The sequence below is a fragment of the Coenobita brevimanus genome, chromosome 40 (assembly GCF_032717465.1).
Source record: "Coenobita brevimanus isolate Jiangsu-jjx chromosome 40, ASM3271746v2, whole genome shotgun sequence".
Taxonomy (NCBI): Eukaryota; Metazoa; Arthropoda; class Malacostraca; order Decapoda; family Coenobitidae; genus Coenobita; species Coenobita brevimanus.
In genome coordinates this window covers 29,056,996-29,082,813 of record NC_136993.1, presented here as the reverse complement: position 1 = coordinate 29,082,813, position 25,818 = coordinate 29,056,996, and the positions used below count along the sequence as shown (strand labels likewise).

Here is a 25,818-nt window from a genome sequence, read left to right as displayed (position 1 = left end):
AATGGCTCAGTAAAGAACAAAAAAGGTCATCTTACTTAACCCAATTGCTGTTGAAGAAAACCATTGCATTTTCTTATTTTTAATTTTATTTTGGGAGACGCCAGACAGTTTTTAGATTAACCTTGACCTGGAAATATACTTGTGATCCTTTGATATTTATGATTAAGAGAATGGACCCCATAAGAAAAGAACTGTAGTCAGAATTATTCCGAGAAAATGATTGGTAGTTTCAACGTCAATTCGGCTTGTCTTTTGTTGACCATGATTACATTTATGGTATTTTTTCTTCCTACATCGTAAGATCGCTGGCAGATATACTGGAAAGGTCATATAGCGTATTCATGGCACTAATTTTGCCTGTTGTTAACTATTTTCTTGGTGTCAACAGGAAAGTGTGACTTCTATCTAGCACGTGAGGAGTTCCTAACCGCGATGGGTGCCATGGCGGGGCCCAAGGACAGCCCACTCATCAACGCTGTCAACCGCAGGTCAGCTGTCATAAATAAGTTGTATCTGCTTGATCTGGTAAGTTACTTCTGAGGTGATTAAGAACATTCGGCTTTATCAAGATTAATATTTAATAAGTTTATTTGGATGAATAGGTTATCAGTTAGCTATTCTGTTTTTACCTTAACTTGGCCTAAAATTGCCATCTCTGCATTCTGAATCCGGAATTGTAATAGTTGCTTATCACTAGAATTGTGCTGGTCATGAGGGAGGAGTTATGTGAACAAAGCTACAAAAGGACGAAAATCTGGGCCAAGTTAAGGTGAAAAGTTTATGGTAACATATTCATAATCACGTGTTTCCAGGATCATAACAGTGAGAGAAGCAGGTATGTACGACCACTGGACCAACAGCTACACCCCGAACATGACCACCTGCCTGAACCCACCCACAACCATGGCCGTCAGATCCTCAATAAGTCTCTCCAGTATATGGGTAACTTCATCACTGTGCTTCCGTGAGCCATACTTTCTACTTATCTATGCATCTGTCTATCCATTTGTCATTCCATCCATCTATCCATTCTCGTATCCATCCATCCACGCTCTCTCTCTCTCTCTCTGTATATATATATATATATATATATATATATATATATATATATATATATATATATATTGTTACATAGCCTATGATTTCATCATCCTTTGTATAATTCTAATGTACAGTATGCTGCATGTTTGATCACGATTCGCCTCGTCGCTTCCATAGTGACCAGGCTTGCGTGTTCTACCTCACTCCCCCCTTCTCCCCCTTAGAGTAGAGTAAGTCGTTCTTTCTGTTGTTCAGAGCAGGATTGTCAAGTCTTTGTCCCCTATGGCTTCATTTGCGCTTCCTTCTTACAAGTTGTATCAAGCTCTGCTGGCCCCTATACAATGAGCTCAGTCTCTGCATTATTGCCACTTAGATCTACTTCTCATTTGGTTCACATCTCTGTCCTCCCCTGTATAGTGTATTATCTTTGTGAGTGCTCAGGAAGTCTCCAACCATCTAGCTGCTGTGTAGTTTGAGTGTGAATGTTGTTGCATTTTTTCTTGTACTGTGTGGCCTGAGGTGTTGGTTCGTGGGCCTGGTAAGGTTTTTGTGATTCGTGTGGAGTTTTGGTGTCAGCCAATATTAATAATATTTTGTTTCTCTAATAATATATCTTGATTTAACTGACCATTATCCGGTTTTTTCATTTTATCAGGGCTGACTTAGGTAAATTTGCTCTTGCTAAATTCATGTTAATAGAGGCTATTGCAGTTAACCATATATGTAACCTGTTTTGTCATTACATTATCCATATGAGTCCTGAATGTTTAGTTGTTAGTCTGAGCATTAAACTTTAACTTGTAATTTTACCTAACTCTTTTGTTTTGAACCTGGAACTTTGCGGGACAGTAGTGATTTTAGTATTCTCACTTGAAGTGTTCATTATCTCTCTCTGTTCGGTAACATAAATTTGGCGACCTCGCAAGGATATTCAGGATATTATCATAAAGATATTGCTTGATATTTTGTGACTGTGATTTATTCATGATGTCTACTATTACTACTCTTGATGAAGCCAAAGATTTTTTGTCAAATGTGCAAACAGTGTGTGATGTAGAAAACAGAACAAAGAATGAACTTAAGCTTGTTGCTCAACAATTGGGAATTGCTGTTCGCTCTCATCAATCTAAAGATCAAATTGTTGACATGATTAATAAAAGCTTGTTTAATGTAACTCCTCCAGATGAGCAATCGCAGATTGAAATAGCTAAGTTACAGCTAGCCCTGCAGGAGGCTCGTGCTAAGGAGACTGAGTCTCAGGCTCGTATTCAGGAGGCACAGGCACAAATTGAAATTGCTAGGATTCAGGCAGACCATGAGTATCGCATGAAACAAAGTGGAACTGGATCATCTAGCTCTAATGATTTTGATGTGGCTAAAAATGTTAAACTTGTCCCTCCTTTTAATGAATCTGATTTAACAAAGTATTTTCAGTTGTTTGAGAGGGTAGATACAGGTTTTGATTGGCCCAAAAAGTATTGGCCAGTACTCCTACAAGAATGTTCTCACCGGTAAAGCTCAAGTAACTTATGCATCTTTGCCTCAGGATCAATCTGATAATTATGATGTAGTTAAGATCTTGATTCTTAAGGCCTATGAGCTTGTTCCTGAAGCCTATAGAGTAAAATTTAGGACAACTTATAAGCAAGATAGGGAATCCCATGTTGAGTATGGAAAAAATCAAAGAAGATCTGTTAGAGCAGTGGTTAAATTCTAAGAATGTAAATTCTGATTTTGATAAATTTAAGCAGATGATTTTGTTGGAGGACTTCAAAAGGTGTATTGATAGAGATGTAAGCCTATATCTTGATGAGAAAAGAATAGATAATTTGTCTGATGCTGCAGTTTTAGCTGATGAATATGTTCTCACTCACAAGAGATATTCTAAAGAAAAAAGGAAAGCTGAGAGTAAGTACGTTGCCTCTACTCTGAGTACAGGTAACAGGAAAGAGAATAAAGATGATGTTTCTCAGGAAGTAAATACCAGCTCCACCTCTAGATTTCAGAAAAGTAAATGTACTTATTGTAGTAAGCTTGGTCATACTACGGAGAAATGTTTCAGGAGACAGCGTGATGTGAACAAAAAGGAGTCTTTAAATATTTAGTCAATAGGTCTAGTGTCCACCCTTGAGAGTTCCCAGAATTCTTTAACCGAGTTAACTGAACCTGCTTTGAGGGGTAAATTAAATTCTCATGATGAAGCTCCTCTTTTGAGCAGTAACGTGGGTGACACTCTCAAGAGTTCATGTGCTAATTTCCTGTCTCATGGTTTTGTCAGTCCTCTGGACAGTAATGACAGGAAATCGGTTAAAATATATCGTGATACAGGTGCTTGCCAATCCCTTATGCTGACCAGTGTTCTAGGCACTAATGTTAATTCCTCTGATGAAACTGTAATCTTACAAGGTGTAGGGAATAATTACTTCTCTGTCCCTCTTGTGCAGAGTGAATTTAGAGTCTGGTTTTGTTAATGGTTCCGTTATGGTTGGGTTGGTTGAGACACTCCCAATGTCAGGTGTAACTTTCTTACTTGGAAATGATATTGGTGGAAGTCAAGTGTGTCCAGCTCCTCAGTTGTCTAGTGAACTAGTGACTGCGACCCAGAATTGTGATGTCCCTGAGGTGTTCTCTGCATGTGCTGTCACTAGGGCTAAGTCTAAAGTTACTGGTGACTTAGAGGATAATGATGATGATGATGTTATCCTAGCTGACACTTTTCTTGCTAATTTGGACCACTCACCAGATGAGGCAGCACCCCGTAGTGTTGATAATTTGTCTCGTCAAGAGTTGGTTGAGTTGCAGGTTGCTGACCCTGAGTTGAAAGGTCTAGCTAACTCTGCTTGCAGTGAGGAAGAGTCAGCTGGTGCTTCTACTTGTTATCATATAAAGTCAGGAGTATTTATGAGGAAGTGGAGACCCCCAACAGCATCAGCCGACTGTGAATGGGAGATTGTACATCAAGTTGTCATCCCTTATGTTTGTAGGCAGGATATCATTAGAGTGGCTCATGATTCCAGTTTGGCAGGACACCTTGGAGTGACGAAGACTGTGGCACACATTTTGAAACACTTCTACTGGCCAGGTATCTTCAGAGATGTTTCCTGGTATTGTAAGTCTTGTCACACCTGTCAAGTTGTGGGAAAGTGTAATCAGACCGAAAAGGTTGCACCTCTAGTTCCCATTCCTCCTTTTGAGGCGCCATTCACCCATGTGTTGGTGGATATTGTGGGCCCTCTTCCTAAGACTTCTTCAGGATTTTCTTATGTGTTGACCCTGATTGATATGGCTACTCGTTATCCTGAAGCCATTCCACTTAGAAATATCTCAGCAAAGAACGTGGCTAAGGAAATGATAGGGTTCTTCACCAAGTTTGGTCTGCCCAAGGAGGTACAGTCAGATCAGGGAAGTAATATCATGTCAAATGTTTTCAAGCAGTCTCTGAAAGAGTTGGGCATCACCCAGATCACGTCTTCAGCTTACCATCCCCAGACCCAAGGAGCGTTGGAGAGATATCATCAAACACTCAAATTGATGCTCAGGAAATACTGTTTGGAACATCAGAAAGACTGGGATAAATGTCTTCCATTCGTTGTATTTGCTGCAAGAGAATCTCCAAATGAATCACTGGGCTTCTCACCCTTTGAACTACTGTTTGGCCATGAAGTAAGAGGACCTCTTAAGCTACTCAAGGAATGCTGGCTGTCGGAGGAAGATGACGTCAACCTGCTGGAGTATGTGATGACGTTCAAAGAACGGCTGTCCACTGCTTTACAGCTGGCGAGAGAGAATTTAAGAGCTGCTCAGGAGAAGATGAAGACTTGGTATGATAAGAAGTCCAGGTATCACCACTTTCAGCCAGGAGATCAGGTTTTGATTCTGCTACCGGTGCATGGGCAACCTCTTCAAGCCAAGTTTAGTGGTCCTTTTTTTGTGGAGAAGAAACTCAGTGATGTCAACTACGTCATCGCCACACCAGATCATAGAAAGAACAAGCAACTTTGTCACATCAACATGCTAAAGTTATATCACAGGCGGGACAAAAATAACTCAGTCTGCACTGTAGCTGTTCCACCCGAGTCTGCAAGTGAAGGTCTCCCATGCAGTATGAGCCTGAGTGATAGTTTGGGGAAGAATCCTGATATCATGAATGATCTCCAGACTAAGCTTGCTCATCTAGCTCCCGAGGAAAGGCAGGAGTTTTTGGTATTACTGCAGAAGTACCCGCAAGTGTTCCGTGCCACTCCAGGAAGAACCACTGTGTTGATGCATGATGTCGATGTTGGAGACGCAAAGCCAATTAAACTGCCTCCTTACCGTGTGAACCCAGTGAAAGTTCCTCTCATCCAGAAGGAGCTTGGCTACCTGTTGGACCACAAGATAATTGAGCCCTGTCAGAGCGAGTGGAGTTCTCCTGTCACTCTAGTCCCTAAGCCAGGGGGGTCACAGCGGCTTTGCATCGACTACAGACGTGTTAATCAGATAACCAAAACAGACACTTACCCACGCCCTCGCGTGGAAGATTGCATAGACAAGATCAGAAAGGCTAGGTACATAAGTAAGTTCGATTTGTTAAAGGGATACTGGCAAGTACCTATGACTGAATGTGTTAGGGAGATATCATGTTTTGTAACAGTAGGAAAGACTTTTGCATGTTCTGTAATGCCGTATGGTATGAAGAATGCACCAGCCACTTTTCAGAAGCTCATGAATGTTGTAACAGAGGGTTTGGCAGGGTGTGTTGTTTATATTGATGATGTATTAATCTTCAGTGACAACTGGAAAGATCACCTATGCCATGTCAGTAAATTTCTTGAGCGTTTGGTTCAGGCTAATCTTGTAGCTAATTTATCAAAGTGTGAGTTTGGTTAAGCTAAAGTTCAGTTCCTTGGGTACGTAATTGGTGATGGACATGTTTACCACCAGGAGCTAAGGTTAGGTTATAAGTGATCTTCCCAGACCTAAAAGTAGGAAAGAGCTACAAAGATTTTTGGGAATGGTAGGTTATTACAGGAGATTTGTTCTTAACTTTTCAATTCTTGTATCACCACTTACAGACCTACTGAAAAAGGGAGTTAAATTTGTCTGGACCGATAACTGTGAATCCTCTTTCAGTAAACTTAAAGCTATCCTATTAAGTCAGCCAGTGCTCGCTACTCCAAATTTTGCTAAGCCTTTTAAGATGGCTGTTGACGCAAGTGATACAGGAGCTGGGGCTGTTTTGCTGCAAGAGGATGATCAGGGTATTGAACACCCTGTATCTTATTACAATAAGAAGTTCACTCCACCTCAAAAAAACTATTCCACTATTGAGAAAGAGCTTTTGGCCTCGATTTTGGGTTTACAGCATTTTTCATTTTATTTGTGTTCTGGTTTTGACCCCATAGTCATTTATACCGATCATAACCCACTGAAATTCCTTAGTAAGTTTAAAGATAAAAATCAGAGATTGACAAGATGGAGTCTACTTCTTCAGGAGTATTCATTAGACATACAACATGTCAAGGGGAAAGAAAATGTTATTGCAGATTGCTTATGTAGACTTTAGTCAGATTGTTTTAGAGTAATAAGAAAATTCCTTTTTAAATTTCTTTTTCTTTGTGGGGAGATGTTACATAGCCTATGATTTCATCATCCTTTGTATAATTCTAACGTACAGTATGCTGCATGTTTGATCACGATTCGCCTCGTGGCTTCCATAGTGACCAGGCTTGCGTGTTCTACCTCACTCCCCCCTTCTCCCCCTTAGAGTAGAGTAAGTCGTTCTTTCTGTTGTTCAGAGCAGGATTGTCAAGTCTTTGTCCCCTATGGCTTCATTTGCGCGTCCTTCTAATAAGTTGTATCAAGTTCTGCCGGCCCCTATATAATGAGCTCAGTATCTGCATTATTGCCACTTAGATCTACTCCTCATTTGGTTCACATCTCTGTCCTCCCCTGTATAGTGTATTATTTTTGTGAGTGTTCAGGAAGTCTCCAACCATCTAGCTGCTGTGTAGTTTGAGTGTGAGTGTTGCATTTTTTCTTGTACTGTGTGGCCTGAGGTGTTGGTTCGTGGGCCTGGTAAGGTTTTTGTGATTCGTGTGGAGTTTTGGTGTCAGCCAGTATTAATAATATTTTGTTTCTCTAATAATATATCTAGCTTTAACTGAGCATTATCCGGTTTTCTCATTTATCAGGGCTGATTTAGATAAATTTGCTCTTGCTAAATTCATGTTAATAGAGGCTATTGCAGTTAACCATATATGTAACCTGTTTTGCCATTACATTATCCTTATGAGTCCTGAATCTTTAGTTGTTAGTTTGAGCATTAAACTTTAATTTGTAATTTTATCTAACTCCTTTGTTTTGAACCTGGAACTTTGCGGGACAGTAGTGATTTTAGTATTGTCACTTGAAGTGTTCATTATCTCTCTCTGTTCCGTAACAATATATATATATATATATATATATATATATATATATATATATATATATATATATATATATATATATATATATGTGTGTGTGTGTGTGTGTGTGTGTGTGTGTGTGTGTGTGTGTATTCATATATATTCAGTGAACCTGTAATACATGTACTAAATATGTTGCAGTTTGCTAAAAGTATATTCTCTCACATTGCAGGGAACACTAGTGGTTTACGTGGCTGGCCTGGCAATTAGTTTTCACGTGTTCTGCTTCGAGCTCATCTACTCACACCTCCGGTAATGTGTCCGTGATGAAGGATGTGAGGCTGTTGGAGTGGCAGAGTCGAATCAGTTATCCACCGGCGTTTGGGGTTTCATATTGCAAGTTACTGACCAGGTTGTGTACTAGATATTTTGCAGACTAAATTACTAATGATGGGAGATTGAGTTTATAAGAAAAAAAGAACACAAAGCTTCAATTTCCTCAACTCAAGCATAATATTTATTTCATTTTTGCTATTGAAAAAACTTTTATTGAGAGACAAAGATGATCTCGAGTTGGATTGGGTACATTTTGAAACTCTTCTAAGCTGAAGGAAACCGTCTAGAAATGGGAGAGACAAAATAGATGGATGGGGGAGGGGGAGGAGGAGGCCAAGGATGAGATGGATTGATGGAGTGGAGAGGTATATGAGAGAGAGAGAGATGGGTATGAGCTGGGAGCATGGCAGTGAAATGGCGGGGTACTTGGCGACATGGAGGCGATTTGTTTGTGGCCACTGTTTATGAGATTATGGCGTCTGGCAATAGATAGACATATAGATATTTCATCCTTGCTGCAGACGATTTATTCACCTTACAACAGACTTTTGGAAATGAAGCGGGTTACATATGACCTTCATTTACCACTTTATCATTGGCACGTCTGCGCAGTTGACCCTCGTGCAGTGTGGTGCAGTGAGGATCTGTTCCTTCTCCCCTTTGGGGCTAAGATGTCAATGAATGTTTGAGTGGATGAGTACATTGGGAGTGTGTCGTCGTGTCTCGGCTACTTCCCTTTCCTTGGAGGAAGCAGCCTAGGTATATAGACAGGCGTCTACCCGAAGCTGATTTAATCGTCCAGTGATAGCAGGAATAAAATAGAATAAAATGTCACCGGACTGAAATGGTTAAACAGCTAATGGATGTTGTTTGTAACGTCTTTAGTACAGGAAATGTTGTATATTCTAAGCTCAATAAAATCATCTAAAAATAACAAACATTTAATGAAAGATTCCTGAAGAAAGAGAAGGATACTTGAGATTCTTTATAATCCCTTCCATGCGAGAACTGCCATAAACTTTACGAAGCAGACTCGCCAAAGCAAGGATCTATCTATGCATGTGTCTGTTTATCTTCTTATCTACCTATTACCAGACGCCTCAAACCCGTAAAGGGTGACCACAGACAAATCACCTCCAAGTTTCCTTGTCATCTACCATCACGCTGTCCTCTCTCCCGTTCATAACCCTCTCTCCCATATATCTCTACACTCCAGTCCCCCATCTCATCCCTGATCTCCCCTTTCTCCTCTCCCAAACCACCTCACTGGCATACACCCTTCTAGTCGGTCTCTCAATTTTCATTCTCTCCACATAGACTAAGGATACAATGAAAAATATCGGCATGTCACTGTATTTCCTAATAAACTCAAAGCATTTTATTCTCCAGCAAATGAAGCCTTTGCTAAGCTGCATGAAAACGTCTGGAGAGGGAAAGAATAAACTGTGAAAGGTAATCGCAGGCTGAAAACCCAAGCACTCTGGTACCTTTACTTGCTTTGCTCTGGAGAAAAATAAAGTTGTACTGGAACTACTTTTGTATGTTTTCAGGGATTTTGTATGTTTTCTTGCGTTGATTCATTGTATATACCGTTATTTTTATGACTAATAGGTTCAGAATGCTGACACACACACACACACACACACACACACACACACACACACACACACACACACACACACACAAACAAACACACACACACACACACACACACACACACACACACACACACACACACACACACACACACACACACACACACACACACACAAATACGAACATTCGTAATATACTGTACTCGGACTACCAGAGAGGATATTTCACATTAGTCGTCAAGTTATGCAACACAAATATCGCGGCAAAACGTCTTAGCAAGATGACTTCTTCAAACGGAATCAATAACTTCAAATATAAGCCTCTCAACAAGCATCAGTTTGTTTATAAAGTAGTCTAGCAAAAATGTGAGCTTTTTGTATATTCAGTAAACATTGCAAAACCGAATACACGGCTTGATCCGACTGTTTTCCTAGGCTATTCAATATATCTTTAAGTCATACAAGAGTTATGTTAATCATTATACATCAAGGTAATATTATCTGACTACATATTATTGAGGCAATCTTGTACAAGGCTTGTTTGGATTTGTGAGGAAAGAGCATTTGAGTTGGTGTTTAAGGGTCGTGTAGTAAGTCGGAGGTATTGTAACGCCTGTTCCTAAGCGATTTATTTTACTTATTACACCCAAAAATCTAGGCTGTGTCGTTTGTATCGCTTTCTAAACTAACATGCTTTCCATCAGTGACGTGCAAGATTATGCTGAGGTGTAAGGTGACGAATAAATCGCTATGATAAAGGAACTTCTGAGCCAACAGGGCCACCTTGGCACATATTGTTGTCAGGTAAGGAGGCTTCGTAACACCTCTTCCTTAACTATTCATTTTTGGATATGACTAGTTAATATCCTTTTGTACACAGTTTATGCAAAGTATGGCGATATTAGAAAGGATTTACGCAACACAGAATAGGGCTTTAATGTGTAACAGGAATAATAAATTGCTTAGGAAGAGGTGTTAGGAAGCTCCCTTAAGCAATGGGATTATTGGCCTAGGTGACATTGTAGATTTCGTAATAAGTTTGTTGCGCACCTTACACCCCATTAACCTCCTGTACGTCACTGATGCATAGTACATCAATATAAAAATCATGTAAAAACCACAGATTATTTTTTTTTTTAAATGTTATGATTCTTACGGAAAGAAAAAAATTGCAATACACAGCGATGCATTGTTGACGGCTGCGTGTTGGCTGTGTGGTAGGGGAGTGTGGGTGTGCTGACACAGATAAATAATGAGCCTCTGGCCTGTCCCCCTCACTGGCCGCCTGACCCTGTGCGAACGACTGCCTCACTCGGCTCTGCCTGACCATCGTCTCTCTGCTAGTAAGAATTGAGAGTGTGGTACCGTGCTGGTGTGGCTGACGGTGCTAGTGTGGTGGTGGTGTGGCTGACGGTGCTAATGTGGTGCTGGTGTGGCTGAGGTGTTAGTCTAGTGTTGGAGCGGCTGACGGTGTTTGTGTGGTGCTGGTGTGCCTGACGATGATAGTGTGGTTGTGGTGTGGCTGACGGTGTTAGTGTGATAGTGGTGTGGCTGACGGTGTTAGTGTGGTGGTGGTGTGGCTGACGGTGATAGTGTGGTGGTGGTGTGGCTGATGGTGTTAGTGTGGTGGTGGTGTGGCTAACGGTGATAGTGTGGTGGTGGTGTGGCTAACGGTGATAGTGTGGTGCTCTTGTGGATTTCGTATGAAAAAGCATTTATGTAATAGAGATATGGCTTGGAGTATCTGTCGAATATTTAAGTGTTGCATTACGTTTGTGATCAAGATATATTATTAAGCATAAACACATCTGAATTGCAGTTTAATGTTATTTATTCTTGTTACAAATTTTTCATACACTAACAGCTGCGTATTAATACAAGTATCAGGATAGATATATTTAATCCTCAGAAGAAACAACTGTTTCTAAATCAAAGCTTGCAGACAATTCCTTAGAGGACTGTGAATATACTCTTTTTACTCTGGCCCAGATTTTCGTTCCTTTGCAGTTTATTTCACTAAACCCAGAAGACGAGAAAGAGAATATTACGGCTCGACATTCTTTTGAAAATACTTCTTTGTGACTCGTGCAGACTTCTTTTGTTCATCTCTTACTACGTCTCAGCAGTCAGGATGGAGAGAGGGCAATTTTAAGTAATAATTGGATAATTAGTAATCAATATCGAAAAATATATATTGTGCTTCAAAAAACGTGTAAAAACATTTGGAACTTATTCTAGGGCTGCTTTTGAGTAATAAATTCAATCAGCACATGATGGTCCACTTTTACCGTGGCATTATGGAAGAATTATGGGAGAGAATTCTTCTCCTGAATCATCTCCATGATTCCGAATTATCTTGGACACTGTGGTGAGTGGCGGTTGTGATATCAGAGCATTACTCAGTCGCTGGAAAGAGGTTCCAGGTTCGATTCCCGGAGAACTACGAGACCTTTAGACAGGGTCGCCTTTATTCTAGCCTGTTTTATCCGTAACTAAATTAGGGGCCTTGATATAAAGCACCGGTTGTGTGTCTTAATGTGGGGAAAGGTTTTGTTGCTCTCCATGCCAGTCTTGCTTATGTGGTTGTGTTAGTGACTGACCCACAAAATACTGCACAGACATATATATAAAGGTAATAAACCTAGTTCTTCCCTTGGCCTCCTCATTCCTTCCTTCATTCTTGGCATCTGGGGCTATCCTTCTCAGAAACAGCAACGTTGGTGTAATCGGAAGCAAACCTGAGTTCCTACTGTCGACGGTTAAGGAAGCTCCCAAATACCTCTTCCTCTGCCATTTAGTTTTGGTTAGAGCTGGTTAACAGCTTTTGGTACTTTGTGTATAGAAAGTATGGCAATATTCGAAAGATTCATCGCTTATTAAAGATGCTAAAGTGCTTCCTCAGTCCTACGGGAATATGGTCCTTGGTCCAAAACACGGTGGTCCCCAGTACGAATTCGCTGTTGGCCACGAGAGACCAGTGGGCAGGCTGTCCTTACCCTTGGCTGTTCGCACTTATACCTGAAAAAGAGGCATGGATTTGTAAAGGAATGTTTGTGTATCGTAGTCTGAAGGAATGGTTTTTGAGTGCTTTCCTATTCACAGACTCTAGTATGTAACTGTGTGTGAATGCTCCTTACCCACAAAATACTGTCAACACAACTGAGTTAAGGTCTGACAGTCGTCCTTTCCCCTGAAATTCACTTCCTATCCAGCTAACGCTTCCTCTAACTCCGGCCTTCCCTCCGACATAGCGGCAAGCCTGGGAATAATTTTGGTGAGTGATTCCTGCACAGTGATTCCTGTACACACACACATTCTCTTCGGCAGGGTCTCTTTACCTTACCCTGTTATAACCCACAAATAAAATGCGGATCTAGGTTACAAACCAGTGATTGAGTGTTGTAGAAGGGGATGTTTGTCTGTTGGTTTCCTTGCCATTTACAAAGGAACATTAATCTTTTATAAAATTACAGTTATGAGAAACATTTTTGCTTATAAGGCAATCAGTAACTGTAGCTCTATAATAGCATTGTGTGATTCATCCTGGTATAGGCTTTAGCATATGAAATTAGTAGCTACAACAGCGGGGTGGATGCGTGTTTCGTTCTACGTCTACATCGACCCTAGGGATAGAAACGGAAGCCGTGACTGTCATTTACAGTGTGTAGTGATAGTTTGCGTTTTCTTAAGCTATTATTCGATCGCACTCTGTTATTTCATACTGATCACACAAACACACACACACAGACAGTGCCATTCCAATACATCAATTTCCATATGTATGATTCTCAGTATGAACAGCAAGTCTCCCTTCTCACTTGCCCTGCATTGGAATGAGAAATTTTTGGCTACCACTCTCTCTTTGAGCAGATTTGGTCCTGAAGCAAATCTCATATGACCTGTTACAGTACCATTATAGTTCACTCAGAACTGACCGATGACAACCGGCTTATGCTTGATGGCTTACACTTTCCACGGGGTACTCTGACATAATACACATCTGCAAATAAGTTTTACGTCCGAGTCATCTATTTCATATTGATTTCGAGTGCACGTGGTTTGGTTTACACAGACGGGGATGCTACACCGCCGCACCTATAGAAAAACTGTGATTGCAGAACGAGAGATGTTTATACTACTGTGGCTGAGTGGGCTGTCGTTCCGAATGATAGCGAAGAGGATGCGAACAAGCCCCACCACTGTGCGGAGGTGGGTGAGGCACTGGCAGCTGGAAGGGAATTTGCGATCTTCATTGGCAACGATGTCAAACAACACTTCTTCTACTCAGTATCATTATCAGTCTCCAGCAACACCGTATTGTTTCTGTAATATGAATATCGAGGGATGTGCATTTGCTTTATGGTCCTGTGCAATGGCAAATGCTTCTAATTTTTGCGCTTACAGTTACAAACATCATGCAACCGATATGAGGATAAGTTAGATTTCAAGTTTCAACACACATACACACACACACACACACACACACACACACACACACACACACACACACACACACACACACACACACACACACACACACACACATTTACAAGTCTGTAATGTTTCACCAGTAACTAAACTAATATTCGGGAACAGTTAATGACAAATGACTATATTACACAAAGTAATCACCCTGCACTAATTATCAATCTTGGAATGTTTGTATTGAAATGAAAATAAACACGTTCCCGAGTAATATATATATTTTTTTTCTGACGAAGAGAGTGTGGCTTACATTAATGGAAAAAAAAGAAACTTAAAAGAGGAATCTAACACTTACCAATAATTTTCGATTCAGTGATACGATCTGATTTTCAAACTAAAGCCATCTCACAACGGGATCTCACCACCCGCGTAGCCTGAAAGTTATTCCTCGGCACATAAGTTTGCACCTCAGTTTCTGATTTGACCCAATTCGAGATGTAAAACACACACAAACGAAGCCAGGCAGCCAACCTCAATTGAAAATTCTATCGCTCCACACGCTTCGCAACGCGGATGGAAAGTGAGCAGAATGGTAATGTTTTCATTTCAGTTGGAAGGCTGGCTGGCTGGCTTTGTCTGTGAGTAAACAAGATACCTCATGAACGGCTTGAGCTATCAACATGAAACTTTCAGGGTATCAAGATACTGCTAAAATCTTGGACGAGTTCGAAAATGGGCTCTCAGGATGTCATGGTCACCAATGGTCAAGTACTTGACCTTTGGGAGCCATTTTGGTGACCTTGACAGATGCTGCCCATTTTCGAACCTGTCCAAGATTTTGGCCATATCTTGATAACCTGAAAGTTTCATGATGATAGCTCAAGCCATTCATGAGATATCTTGTTTACCCGCACACAAACAAAGCCAGCCGGCCAACCTCACACCTTAAAGCATTACCACTCCACTCGATTCACAACGCGTGTCGTAATAATTGATCAGCTAAATGATTAAACAAAAGACATTAATTTCTGGCTAATGTTATAGAATGATCGACTCTAGTACACGTAGATCGATAATAAGGATAATGTAATAATTTTTTTCTTTCAATATTTTTTGTCGTGAAAGCATTCCTAGGACGACAAGATTTTTCAGTCGTACCTTCGGATTTTCACACACAAGATAGTGAAGATGGTGCACAATAACGCAGGATTTTTACACACAAGGTGGTGTACTCTAATGCAGGATTTTTACACACAAGGTGGTGTACTCTAATGTAGGATTTTTACACACACATGGTACGAATGCTGGATTTTCACACGCAAGGTGGTGCACTCTAACACAGGATTATTACACACAAGGTGATGTACTCTAACCCACCCCATCCCAACCACTTTTCCACCACTGACTCCCCCCAATCCCGACCATTTTTAGAATTTTTTTTTTTTTTGCTCAAACCTCCGCTTTTGGTGAGAAACATCGAAAAATCATAAAGAAATCGCTCACCTGAGGTTTAAAATACTCGACACAGGTAGCAGTACCTCCTCACCTTACTGTGTTTTCTATCAGGCTGGCTCCAGAGAAAACGAGTTCTATGGGAGTGTAACAATTCCACACCACTCATAAACGGAATCTATTTATTTATTTGGTACGAATTTATATGTAGTATGAGAGAATATTGGTTTTCACACAGTAATATAAGCAATATAAGCATTGTTTCACTCATGAAAGACATGAACATACCTGACCTTTTTTGGTGACATTACCTGATCATCATTTCTGACTGTTTCTTCCTCTAATGCTATGTAAAGTTTGTCCTCCACATTGTCATTGATTGGGGAATCACTCTGGCCCTGAATTTCGTACCATGGCATGCCATGGCTTTACTGGCCAGGTCACTGGTAACAGGTGAATTGCTGAGACAATGATGTGCAGGGGGGGGGAGGTCATGCTAGGTAAAGCATTGTCCCTGCCTGGCATCTTGTAGAGGAAGATGTCCCATGTATACGTACCAAAAATCACTCGCAAAAATTGAAAATTGTGCAAATTACAGACCTTGCAATTGATTCACATTTATGTACGTAAACGGGATTGGGAGTGACAAAAGGTGTGGACGTTAATTCACGTCGACGGGACGTCGCAGGCTAATGTAGGGTTTTTACACACATGGTATGAACACTGGATTTTCATGTGCAAGGTGGTGCACTCTAAAGCAAACCAATTAAGTCATTCACTAAGGCATCTCTCTGAGGATATTTATATGAAAGATATTTCACTCAAAGTCCATACTGTGCTTAAATTTGGCCCATATACTGCTTATCTTTAGTGAATCCCTTTTTAATCCCAATTTATCTATTTCAGTATTCTATTGCTCCTGTAGTGGCCCCTGACTTCCCTTGCCAAGAACTCAGTGGACCTCAATAAAGGATTGTTTAGCTCACCTGCCCGTCATTTAACAGAAATTATCACAATAGGAAAGAGGTACAGCTGGCCACATAAGAACCCTGGACCGTTTCTCTGTGAAGTGGAGGTCTACTGTAGATACAATTTCCGAGGTTCATGCATCACAGTTATTTGGTAATTTCGACTAATTTTTGATATGTCAGTGCCACCACCAAACATATGATTATGTCAAGGTTGTCAGGTTTACCAAATGCCAAACATCTATTACACACTGTCGCATTCCCAAGCTCATATGTTGCCATCTGCACATGATATTAGTGTGCTATGTCAAAAGAAACAGGATGACACAGGGAGAAATATGTGTGAGATAAAAACTGTCTCGGATCCGGTGTAAAGTCTGTGAGTAGTGTATTATTAATTTCATTGGAGTAAGAGAATGTGGTGGCTATTAGGTCAGTGGAAATGAAATATGTTCAGATGTCAAGATGGGGTTGGGGGAGTTAAGGAAGACTAGGACCCGTATCCCTATTGCTTAAGGAAGCTACATAACACCTCTCCCTATGCGATTTATTTTGTTAATTGTATGTTATGAGACCCACATTCTGGCTGGTTAAGGAAACTCCATATCACCTTTTCCCGCGATTTGCTTTGCTTATTGTAAGAGCAGGAACGATTAGTTAATATGGATTGGAGAAGATGGGGGACGTGGAAGTTGTGTGCAAGATATTTGCAGAAGAATTCTGTGCAGAATGTGAGATGGTGTGTGGGGTGAAGAGAAGACGAAAGGGGGTTCAGGGAACAGCATGGTGGAATGAAGAGGGGAGAAAGGCTATGGAACAGAAGAAGAAAGCATATAGTGACTGGACGAAAAACAGGGGTGTGGAAGTAGTTGAGAGACGAAAGAGAGAGTTACTGTATATGTCGAGAGGAAGAGAGAGGTGAAAAGATTAGTCAGCGAGAGGGAGAAGAGAGTGGATGGGGAATTTGGAAGGAATTTGAGGGTAAAGTGGAGGGAAAGTAAGAAAATGTTCTGGAAAGAGGTAAAGAGAGTTATACAGGATGCCAAAGAAGTTAGTTGGGGAGTGAAAAATATAAACGGTAGATTACTAGTGGAGAAGGGAGAAAAAGTGAGAGAACATTTTAAGGAATTGCTGAACATAGAGAATGAAAGTAATGCGAGTATAAGTAGCTGGGGAACACCTGGGAGAATGAGGTATGTGACAAGAGAGGAAGAAATCAGTAGGATGGAAGTTGTGGAAGCAATGAAGAAAGTTAAAATGGGAAACCCTAGGTATTGATGGAGTGTGTGGTGAAATGCTGAAGGAAGGGGGAGAGATAGTAGTAGAATGGAAGTGGAAGATGTGCAGATTGGATGGGAGGAATGCAAAGTCCCGGAGGATTGGAAGTCAGGCATAATTATTCCCCTGCTCAAAGGAAAGGGGGAAACAGAAGTGTGTGGTAATTATAGGGGCATTTGACTTTTTAGTGTAATGGGAAAAGTATATGGTACGGTAATTATTGACAGAGTTAGGGAAATAACAGAAGAATTAGCTGGAGAAGAACAGAGAGGTTTTAGAAAGGGAAGAGGTTGGGTAGATCAGATAATCGTTCTTAGATCTTTAGTTGAAAAATGTCTAGAGAAGGGAATGAAGTTGTATGTGGCGTTCATGGATTCGGAGAAAGCATATGGCAGGGTGGATAGACAAGGGTTGTGGAAAGTATTAAGAATATATGGAGTAGATGGGAAGTTGCTGAATGCCGTAGAAGTATATATGAGGGTGCTACTGCTGCAGTGCATGTGGGTAGTGAACTGAGTGAATTTTTCTATCTGAAGCTTGGGTTGAAAAAAGGGTGATGAGTCATGTCTCCATGGTTGTTCAATCTATATATGGATGGGGTTATAAAAGAGATACAAGATAGGGCAGTAGATGTTGGAGCGGCCCTAGTAAGAGGGGGAAGTGTCTGGAAACTTCCTGTACTGTTGTTTGCAGATGATAGCCTACTGTGTTGCCAAGTGAAGACGACGGGGAGCTGCAAGGCTTGGTGGATGAGTTGGGAGACTAGGTAAGAAATGGAATCTAATGGTGAACGTAGGGAGGAGGAAAGTTATAGTTTTCAAGAGAGGTAAAGTCAGTGAATGTACAGTGAGGTTGGATGAGGAGGAAATGAAAAATGTGAGTGCTTTTAAGTACTTGGGTAGTGTGATGAGTAAGTACGGAAATTTAGAGGGTGAAGTGCTTGAAAGGGTACAGCAAGGAAGAAATGTTGATTCCTTGAAAGCAGTGATAAGAAACAGGGAAGTGAGCAGGGAAGTGAAAAAGCGACTACATGAGAGTGTGATACTAATTTTAACATATGGAAGTGAAGCTTGGATCTTGTTGGAGGGACAGAAGTCGAGAGTGAGAGCAGTGGAAATGAGCTATTTGAGAGGAGCATGTGGAGTCGCGTGGAGAGACAGACTGACAAATGAGGAAGTGAGGAAGCGTTGTGGTGTGGATGTGGATGTGATAGGGAGCTTTAGGAGAAACGCACTGAGGTGGTTTGGCCATGTGGAGAGGATGGAGAGTGAGAGACTGACACGGAGAGTGTATGTGAGTGAGGTGGAGGGGGGCAAAGGAAGGAGGAGGCCAAGGATGAGATGGAGGGATGAAGTGGACAGGTATATGAGGGAGGGAGATGTGAGCTGGGAGCAAGGCAATGAAATGGACAGGGAGACATGGAGGCGTTTTGTTTGTGGCCACCCCTAATGGGATTAAGGCGTCTGACAATGTATAGTAAGCTAGATAAGTTACTATCGTATGTTTTGTTGTTTAAATCGTTTTCATACCGCCATACTCTGCACGAGTATGGTACAAAGTTATATTAACCAGCCTGATCCAAAAATAAATCACGGAAGAAGAGGTGCTACGGAGCGTCCTTAACTGACGAGAATATGTACTCATAAATCTAAATCATCAAGTTCGAGGGGTGTCTCCCAAGCTGAATTAGATCATATGGAAAGAACGGAAACTAAAATGACAAGATTTCTGAATCATGAAGGGGGCATCACAGTCAGAATATGAACAGCTGAGTGTCATTCTCCCCTTCACTCCAAGTACGTCCTCTGTATGGTGAAGATAATCGCTTGTAGGTGACAAGAATAAATAAAAGACATGATGTTGAGGGTGTAGTAGTAGTAGTAGTAGTAGTAGCAGTAGTTTGTAGTAGTAGTAGTAGTAGTATGTCAGTAGTAGTAGTAGTTGTAGATGTTAGTAGTAGTAGTAGTTGTAGATGTTAGTAGTAGTAATAGTAGTAGCAGCAGTAGCAGCAGCAGTAATAATAATAGTAGTAGTAGTAGTAGTAGTAGTAGTAATAATAGTAGTAGTAGTAGTAGTAGTAGTAGTAGTAGTAGTAATAATAGTAGTAGTAGTAGTAGTAGTAGTGACAGCAGCAGTAGTAGTAATTGTAGTAGCAATAGTTGTAGTAGTAGTAATAGTAGTAGTAGTAGTAATAGTAGTAGTAATAGTAGTAGTAGTAGTAGTATGTTAGTAGTAGTAGTAGTTGTTGTAGTATAGTAGTAGTAGTAGTAGTATGTTAGTAGTAGTAGTAATAGTAATAGTAGTAGTTGCAGCAGTGGCAGCAGCAGTAATAGTAGTAGTAGTAGTAGTATATATTTAGTAATAGTAATAGTAGCAGCAGTAGTAGTAGTAGTAGTAGTTGTAGTGGCAGCAGCAGTAGTAGTAATAGTAGTAGAAGTAGTGGTAGCAGTAGTAGTTGTAGTAGTAGTAGTAGTAGTAGTAGTAGTAGCAGTAGCGGTAATAATAGTAGTAGTAGTAGTAGTAGTAGTAGCAGTGGTAGTGGTAGTTGCTGTTGTTATTGCTGTTGTTGTAGTTGTTACAGTAATGATAGTACTAGTAGGGTAGAGTGGAGTAAGATGCTCCCAAGGGTAAGAAACCTACTAGCATGTTTTAAGTCCATTTGCAAACGACGAGACCCAGTCAGATGATCAGAGTATCGGTGCCATGTGTCGACAGACACTGACACTAATGGTGGCAAGCAGGATACAGGCTTCGACATCCTACTCACGTTTTTCAGATTTTGCCACATATCATATAAGTATTCGACTATTTCCGTGATCTCTTGTAAATTACAAATGTGTATAAAAACAACTTTGTAGTCTGGAATAACTGTCATGAGAACTGAAGACCACAATGCACAAGAAGTTAGCCATCAGTCTGATGTGGTGGGAGAGTTGGGGTTTGTTTATACAAATATGGCGTTAAGGAAAAAAGACCCCCCTGTGTCGAGGGGTAAATAGCCCACTGGTGGACGTTTTACCCCTCTTTGATAAACTTATTCATTCGTACTTTTTTTTTTTTTTGTTATTTCTGATGCGAGATGCCACATGTATACAACAGGAGAACTAAACATGCTTCCTACTAGAAAACTGCTCTGAGAGATGCTCTTCAAGCATTTCAAGCCGGTGATCCATTGAAAGCAGTATCAAGAACCTTCGGCATTCCTTGCAAGATACTACGACGACATCGAGATGGAAAAGTACAAACTCCAAGAGCTGCAAAACTTGGCTATTTCAGACCGAAGTTTGATAAACAAATATGAGCCCTTCTTAGGGAACAATATTCAAAAATGGAAAAAGCCCTGTTTGGCCTTACAACTATTGATGCATGTTGCCTTACCTTTGATTTTGCTGAGAAAATGATAATTTCTCACTGATTCTGAAAGACGACTAACATAGCAAGAAAAGGCTGGCTGGGAGCTTCTATGAAGAGAAACCCACAGCTGTAAAAAAAAAAAAAAAAAAAAAAAAAACACACACAGAAGCAACAGTCACAAAATTTCTGGTTCAAATGAGCATAGAGTGGACACAATTCAAGAGATAATGTACATTAAATGTCAGCATTAATGCAATCTCAGCACCACATGAAACCTCAGTCCTTCAGTCCCAGAGTCCACAGCCTGGAACATCAGTAGAGAGTGAAGCAAAAGTTATACATACACAACTGGCAGCCTCCCTAAAACCAGCTCATAAGTGAAATAGGAAAGAAAACTATAAAATGCTGAGGTATTAACATCATCACTCTACAAAATGCAAATACTTCCAAAACAAACGGTTGTAACTAGTGCACCAAAAAAAGAAAACAGCAAAGAATAAGCAGAAACTAGCTCCTCGAGGTTCATCTGATGAAGAGGAATGTCCTTATTTAGTGTGTGGAGCACCATTTACTGAGAGCAGACCTTCTGAGACATGGGTACAGTGCATCTCCTGCAGAAAATGGGCATATGAAGAATGCACACCTGGATATGATTGGTACATATGTCAAAACTGTGAACCTGGCGATGACTAAGTAGGTCTACATTTGATTATTTGCACACTAACTACAGGATTCTTAGCTGTTTACAGGGAAAAGACACCTATGGTACATTCAAATTTCTATTATAGCTTATATACAAGCTACTTAAGAGTAGCCAAATACATTGATGTTTTATATTATGATTTATTGAAGTTCAATTGTCTTTTCTGTTCATTTTGTAGTAAGCACTGAATTCGTCTAAAACAGAATATATTTTCGTTAAAAGGGGTACGAAAAGCTTTCTTTGTACATACGACTGTCTTGAGAATAATCTTAAGTTCAACCGGGAGGTAAGTTCTTCAGTTGCATTGTTTTCATTTTCGGCTCAAACTGAGACATGTTTTTGTTAACAAAGTCAGTAAAATTTAATTTTCTTTAGGTGACTTTCTTTTGACACCTCTCATTGAATTAAAACATAGAATTTATATGGCAAGATAAAAGGCCTTCTCCAAGAGCGTTTTGCCATATCCATGGGGTAAAAGGCCCATTTTATAAATTCTACATTTTTTTAATTACATTTTCTCCATGGATGAAAAATGGCATGCATATATAACACGCAGCACAGATAGCCAGTACAGTAAGGCTTCTAAACATAACCGTCACACATCGATAACACTACTAGTTTAGACAATATGAACTTTTTCCCTTAGAGGTGTCGTCTTACCCCACCTTACCCTAACAGTAATATTAATAGGGGAAGGAGACCAAGGTTATCATTTTTCTTCAGAGGATAGGGAAGTTGCCACCACGTGAAGGCACCCCTCTTGAACACCTGTTTACAGGGGTAGTGAAGACAACCGAATTCCTTCACTTCAATAGGTCTATGCAACTGTCATAAACAAATAATTGGGTCGATGAAAGTGTAAATAAAAAATCGTGTGTTTTTAGCCAGAGAAAAGTTTGAAAAAAAAAAAATCCTTTGGCTCAGAGTTACTGAAAGCATGTGATATGTGGATGTTTGAGACAGGGTGTAAAGAGAATATTGTGTGTGTGGGGGGGGGGGGTGTCCTTTAGATTTGGGAAAGGTACACATACAATGGAAGTAATGTTGGTGATTTAGATCGTCTCTCTCATAAAAAAAATTAGTCAAATCTGCAGTTGTCTTCATTCCCCCGTTACCACTCCCTATGGACTCGTGACTTTTCAGCTCAGTATATCCAAGACTCTGGATGTGAACGGATATTGATTCTGGCTTTCTTTTGTTCAGTTTTCTATGAATGGAAATATTTTGCAGGTTCTCAGTTTTTTATGTACTCCTACTTCAATAAGGAATACATATTTGGAGCGCAAAGTAGATATTCACATTTCTTCAACGCTTATTTGGCTATTTTTTAGCTATTTTTTAGCTGTGTAAACACGTGTTCCCTACGTGACAAATGGGTTGGCGGAGGGTTAGTGCCTCTCCCCGGAAAACAACTAACTAAAAATACGCACAAGAAGCCCCAGACCAGGACTAACCAAAGATGACTAAGGATCGAACAAAGGACATGATATGGTTGGCGACTTGGAATGTAAGGGGTGCAAATGATGAAGTGAAAGAGAGAGAGATTGTCCAGGTGCTTGACGGTGCGAAAGTGGATGTATGTGGATTAACTGAAACTAAATTGAGAGGTAAGAGTGTGAGGGAATGGGAGTATGGATGGGGTATATGCACGGGAGTAGGTGAAAATGAGAGGGCAAAAGAAGGAGTGTGCATTGTGGTGAGTAACAGATGGAAGGAGAATATAAGAGAGAATATGGATCGGTTGACTCAAGGATTGTGTGGGTAAGATTGAAAATTGGACTACAAATGTGGGCGACTGTGTGTGTGTATGCACCAACGCAAGATCGTGCAAGCAGAGTGAGAGAAGAGTTTTGGATAAATGTGGAAATGTGCATGGAAAAGTTTGAAAGGAACTAGAGAGTGTTTTTTATTGGAGATATGCATGGTAAAGTAGGGAGTGTGAAAGTGGATGGAGTAGTTGGCGAGTGGGATGTGCCTGCTGAGACAGATGAGAATGGCAGTGCTTTACTGGACATTTGTCCCAGGATAGTGTTGGTGATAACCAATACCCTCTTCAGCCACAAAATGATCCACAGGTATACATAGGGAGCGTTGACAAGGGTGGGTGGTGAACTGAATGAGAGGAAGGCAATGATTAATTATGTGTGTGTGGATGAAAGGATGCGAAAGTGTGTAATGGATGCAAGAGCTTATAAAGGTTGGGGGGGTTGACTTTCCAACCACCACTTGGTTGTGGTAAAAATCAGTGTCCAACAGAAATGGAGAAATAGAGGAAAGGAAGGATGGGAGGAAGTAATATATGCAAAGAGAGTGGAAAGATTACAAGAGGATGATAAAGAGGCAGAATATAAGACAGAAGTGGAGGAGTGATTGGGTAAATATGTATTGGAGCAGATGGTGGATATGGAAGATGTGTACAAGATATTCACAGAAGAAGTCTGTGCAGCATGTGAGGTGGTGTGTGGGGTGAAGAGAAGACGAATGGAGGGTGCAAGGAACAACATGGTGGAATGAAGAGATGAGACAGACTGTGACACAAAAGTGGAAAGCATATAATGTATGGATGAGAAACGAGGGGGTGGAAGAAGTTAAGAGACTGAAAACAGAGTTATATGTAAAGAGGAAGGGAGAGGTGAAAAGATCAGTAAGAGAGAGTAAGAACAGAGTGGATGGGGAATTTGGAGAGAAGTTGAGTGAAAAGTGGAGGGAATTTAAGAAAATGTTTTGGAAAGAGGTAAAGAGAGTTAGAGAGGGTGGCAGTGAAGTTAGTCGGGGAGTAAAAGATAAAAATGGTAGATTACTAGTGCGGAAAGGAGAAAAAGTGAACATATGGAGAGAACACTTTAAGGAATTGTTTAACATAGAGAATGATCGTAATGCGAGTATAAGTGGCTGGGGAATTGCTAGGAGAAGGAGGGATGTGAGAGGAGAGGAAGAAATCAGTAGGATGGAAGTTGTGGAAACAATGAAGAAAGTCAAAATGGAGAAAAACTCAGGAATTAATGGAGTGTGTGGTGAAATGCTGAAGCATGTGGGAGAGATAGTAGTAGAATGGATGTGGAAGATGTGCAGATTGGCCTGGGAGGAAGGCAAAGTCCCGGAGGATGGGAAGTCACGAAATATTATTCCCTTGTACAAAGGAAAAGGGGAAGAAAGAAGTGTGTGGTAATCATAAGGGCATTTGACTTCTTGGTGCAATAGGAAAAGTATGTGGTAGGATCCTTACTGACAGAGTTAGGGCAATAACGGAGGAATTAGTTGGAGAAGAACGGGGATGTTTTATGATGGGAAGAGGTTGTGTAAATCAGATATTCATTCTTAGATCTTTAGTGGAAAAGTTTCTAAAGAAGGGAAAGAAGTTGTATGTGGCCTTCATGGATTTGGAGAAAGCATATGACAGGGTGGATAGACAAGGATTGTGGAATGTATTAAGAATATATGGAGTAGATGATAAGTTGCTGAATGGTGTGAAGAGTATGTATGAGGGTGCTAAGGCTGCAGTGTGTGTGGATAGTGAACTGAGTGAATTTTTCTATTTGAAGATTGGATTGAAACAGGGATGTGTCATGTCTCCATGGTTGTTCAATCTGTATTTGGATGGGGTTATAAAAAAGACACAAGGTAGGGCAGTGGATGTTGGAGTGACCCTAATGAGAGAGCAGTGTTTGGAAACTCCCAATGTTGTTGTTTGCAGATGATACTGTGTTGCTAGGAGATGACGAAGGGAAGCTGCAAGGCTTGGTGGATGAGTCTGGAAGAGTGTGTAAGAAACGGAATCTAAAGGTGAATGTAGAGAAGAGTAAAGTTTTGGTCTTCGAGAGAAGTGAAGTCAGTGAATTTACAGTGAGGTTCGATGAGGAGGGAATGGAAAATGTGAGTGCATTTAAATATTTGGGTTGTGTGATGAGTAGGGATGGAAGTCTGGAGGGTGAAGTGCTCGAAAGGGTACAACAAGGAAGAAAGGTTGCTGGTTTCATGAAAGCAATGATAAGAAACGGGGAATTGAGCATAGAAGTAAAAACGTTACCACATAACAGTATTGTGATACCAGCTCTAACGAATGGAAGTGAAGCTTGGACCTTGTTGGAGGGACACAAGTCAAGAGTAAGAGCAGGGGAAATGAGTTATTTGAAAGTAGCATGTAGAGTCACATGGAGAGACAGACTGACAAATGAGGATATGAAGGAGCATTGTGGTGTGGATGTGGATGTGATAGGAACCGTTAGGAGAAACACACTGAGGTGGTTTGGCCATGTGTGGAAGATGGAGAGTAAGAGACT

General features: G+C 40.6%; 1 protein-coding gene across 1 annotated transcript in view; it reads left to right on the top strand.

Annotated features, from left to right (window-relative positions):
- The window catches only part of LOC145397011 (uncharacterized), an 80,352-nt gene that overhangs the window by 47,944 nt on the left and 6,590 nt on the right, over positions 1-25,818 (top strand). Inside the window, exons 13-14 of the mRNA XM_080270232.1 lie at positions 389-525; positions 813-942. Of these exons, the coding sequence (XP_080126358.1) occupies positions 389-525; positions 813-942 (267 nt within the window). The remainder of the gene's footprint in view (positions 1-388; positions 526-812; positions 943-25,818) is intronic.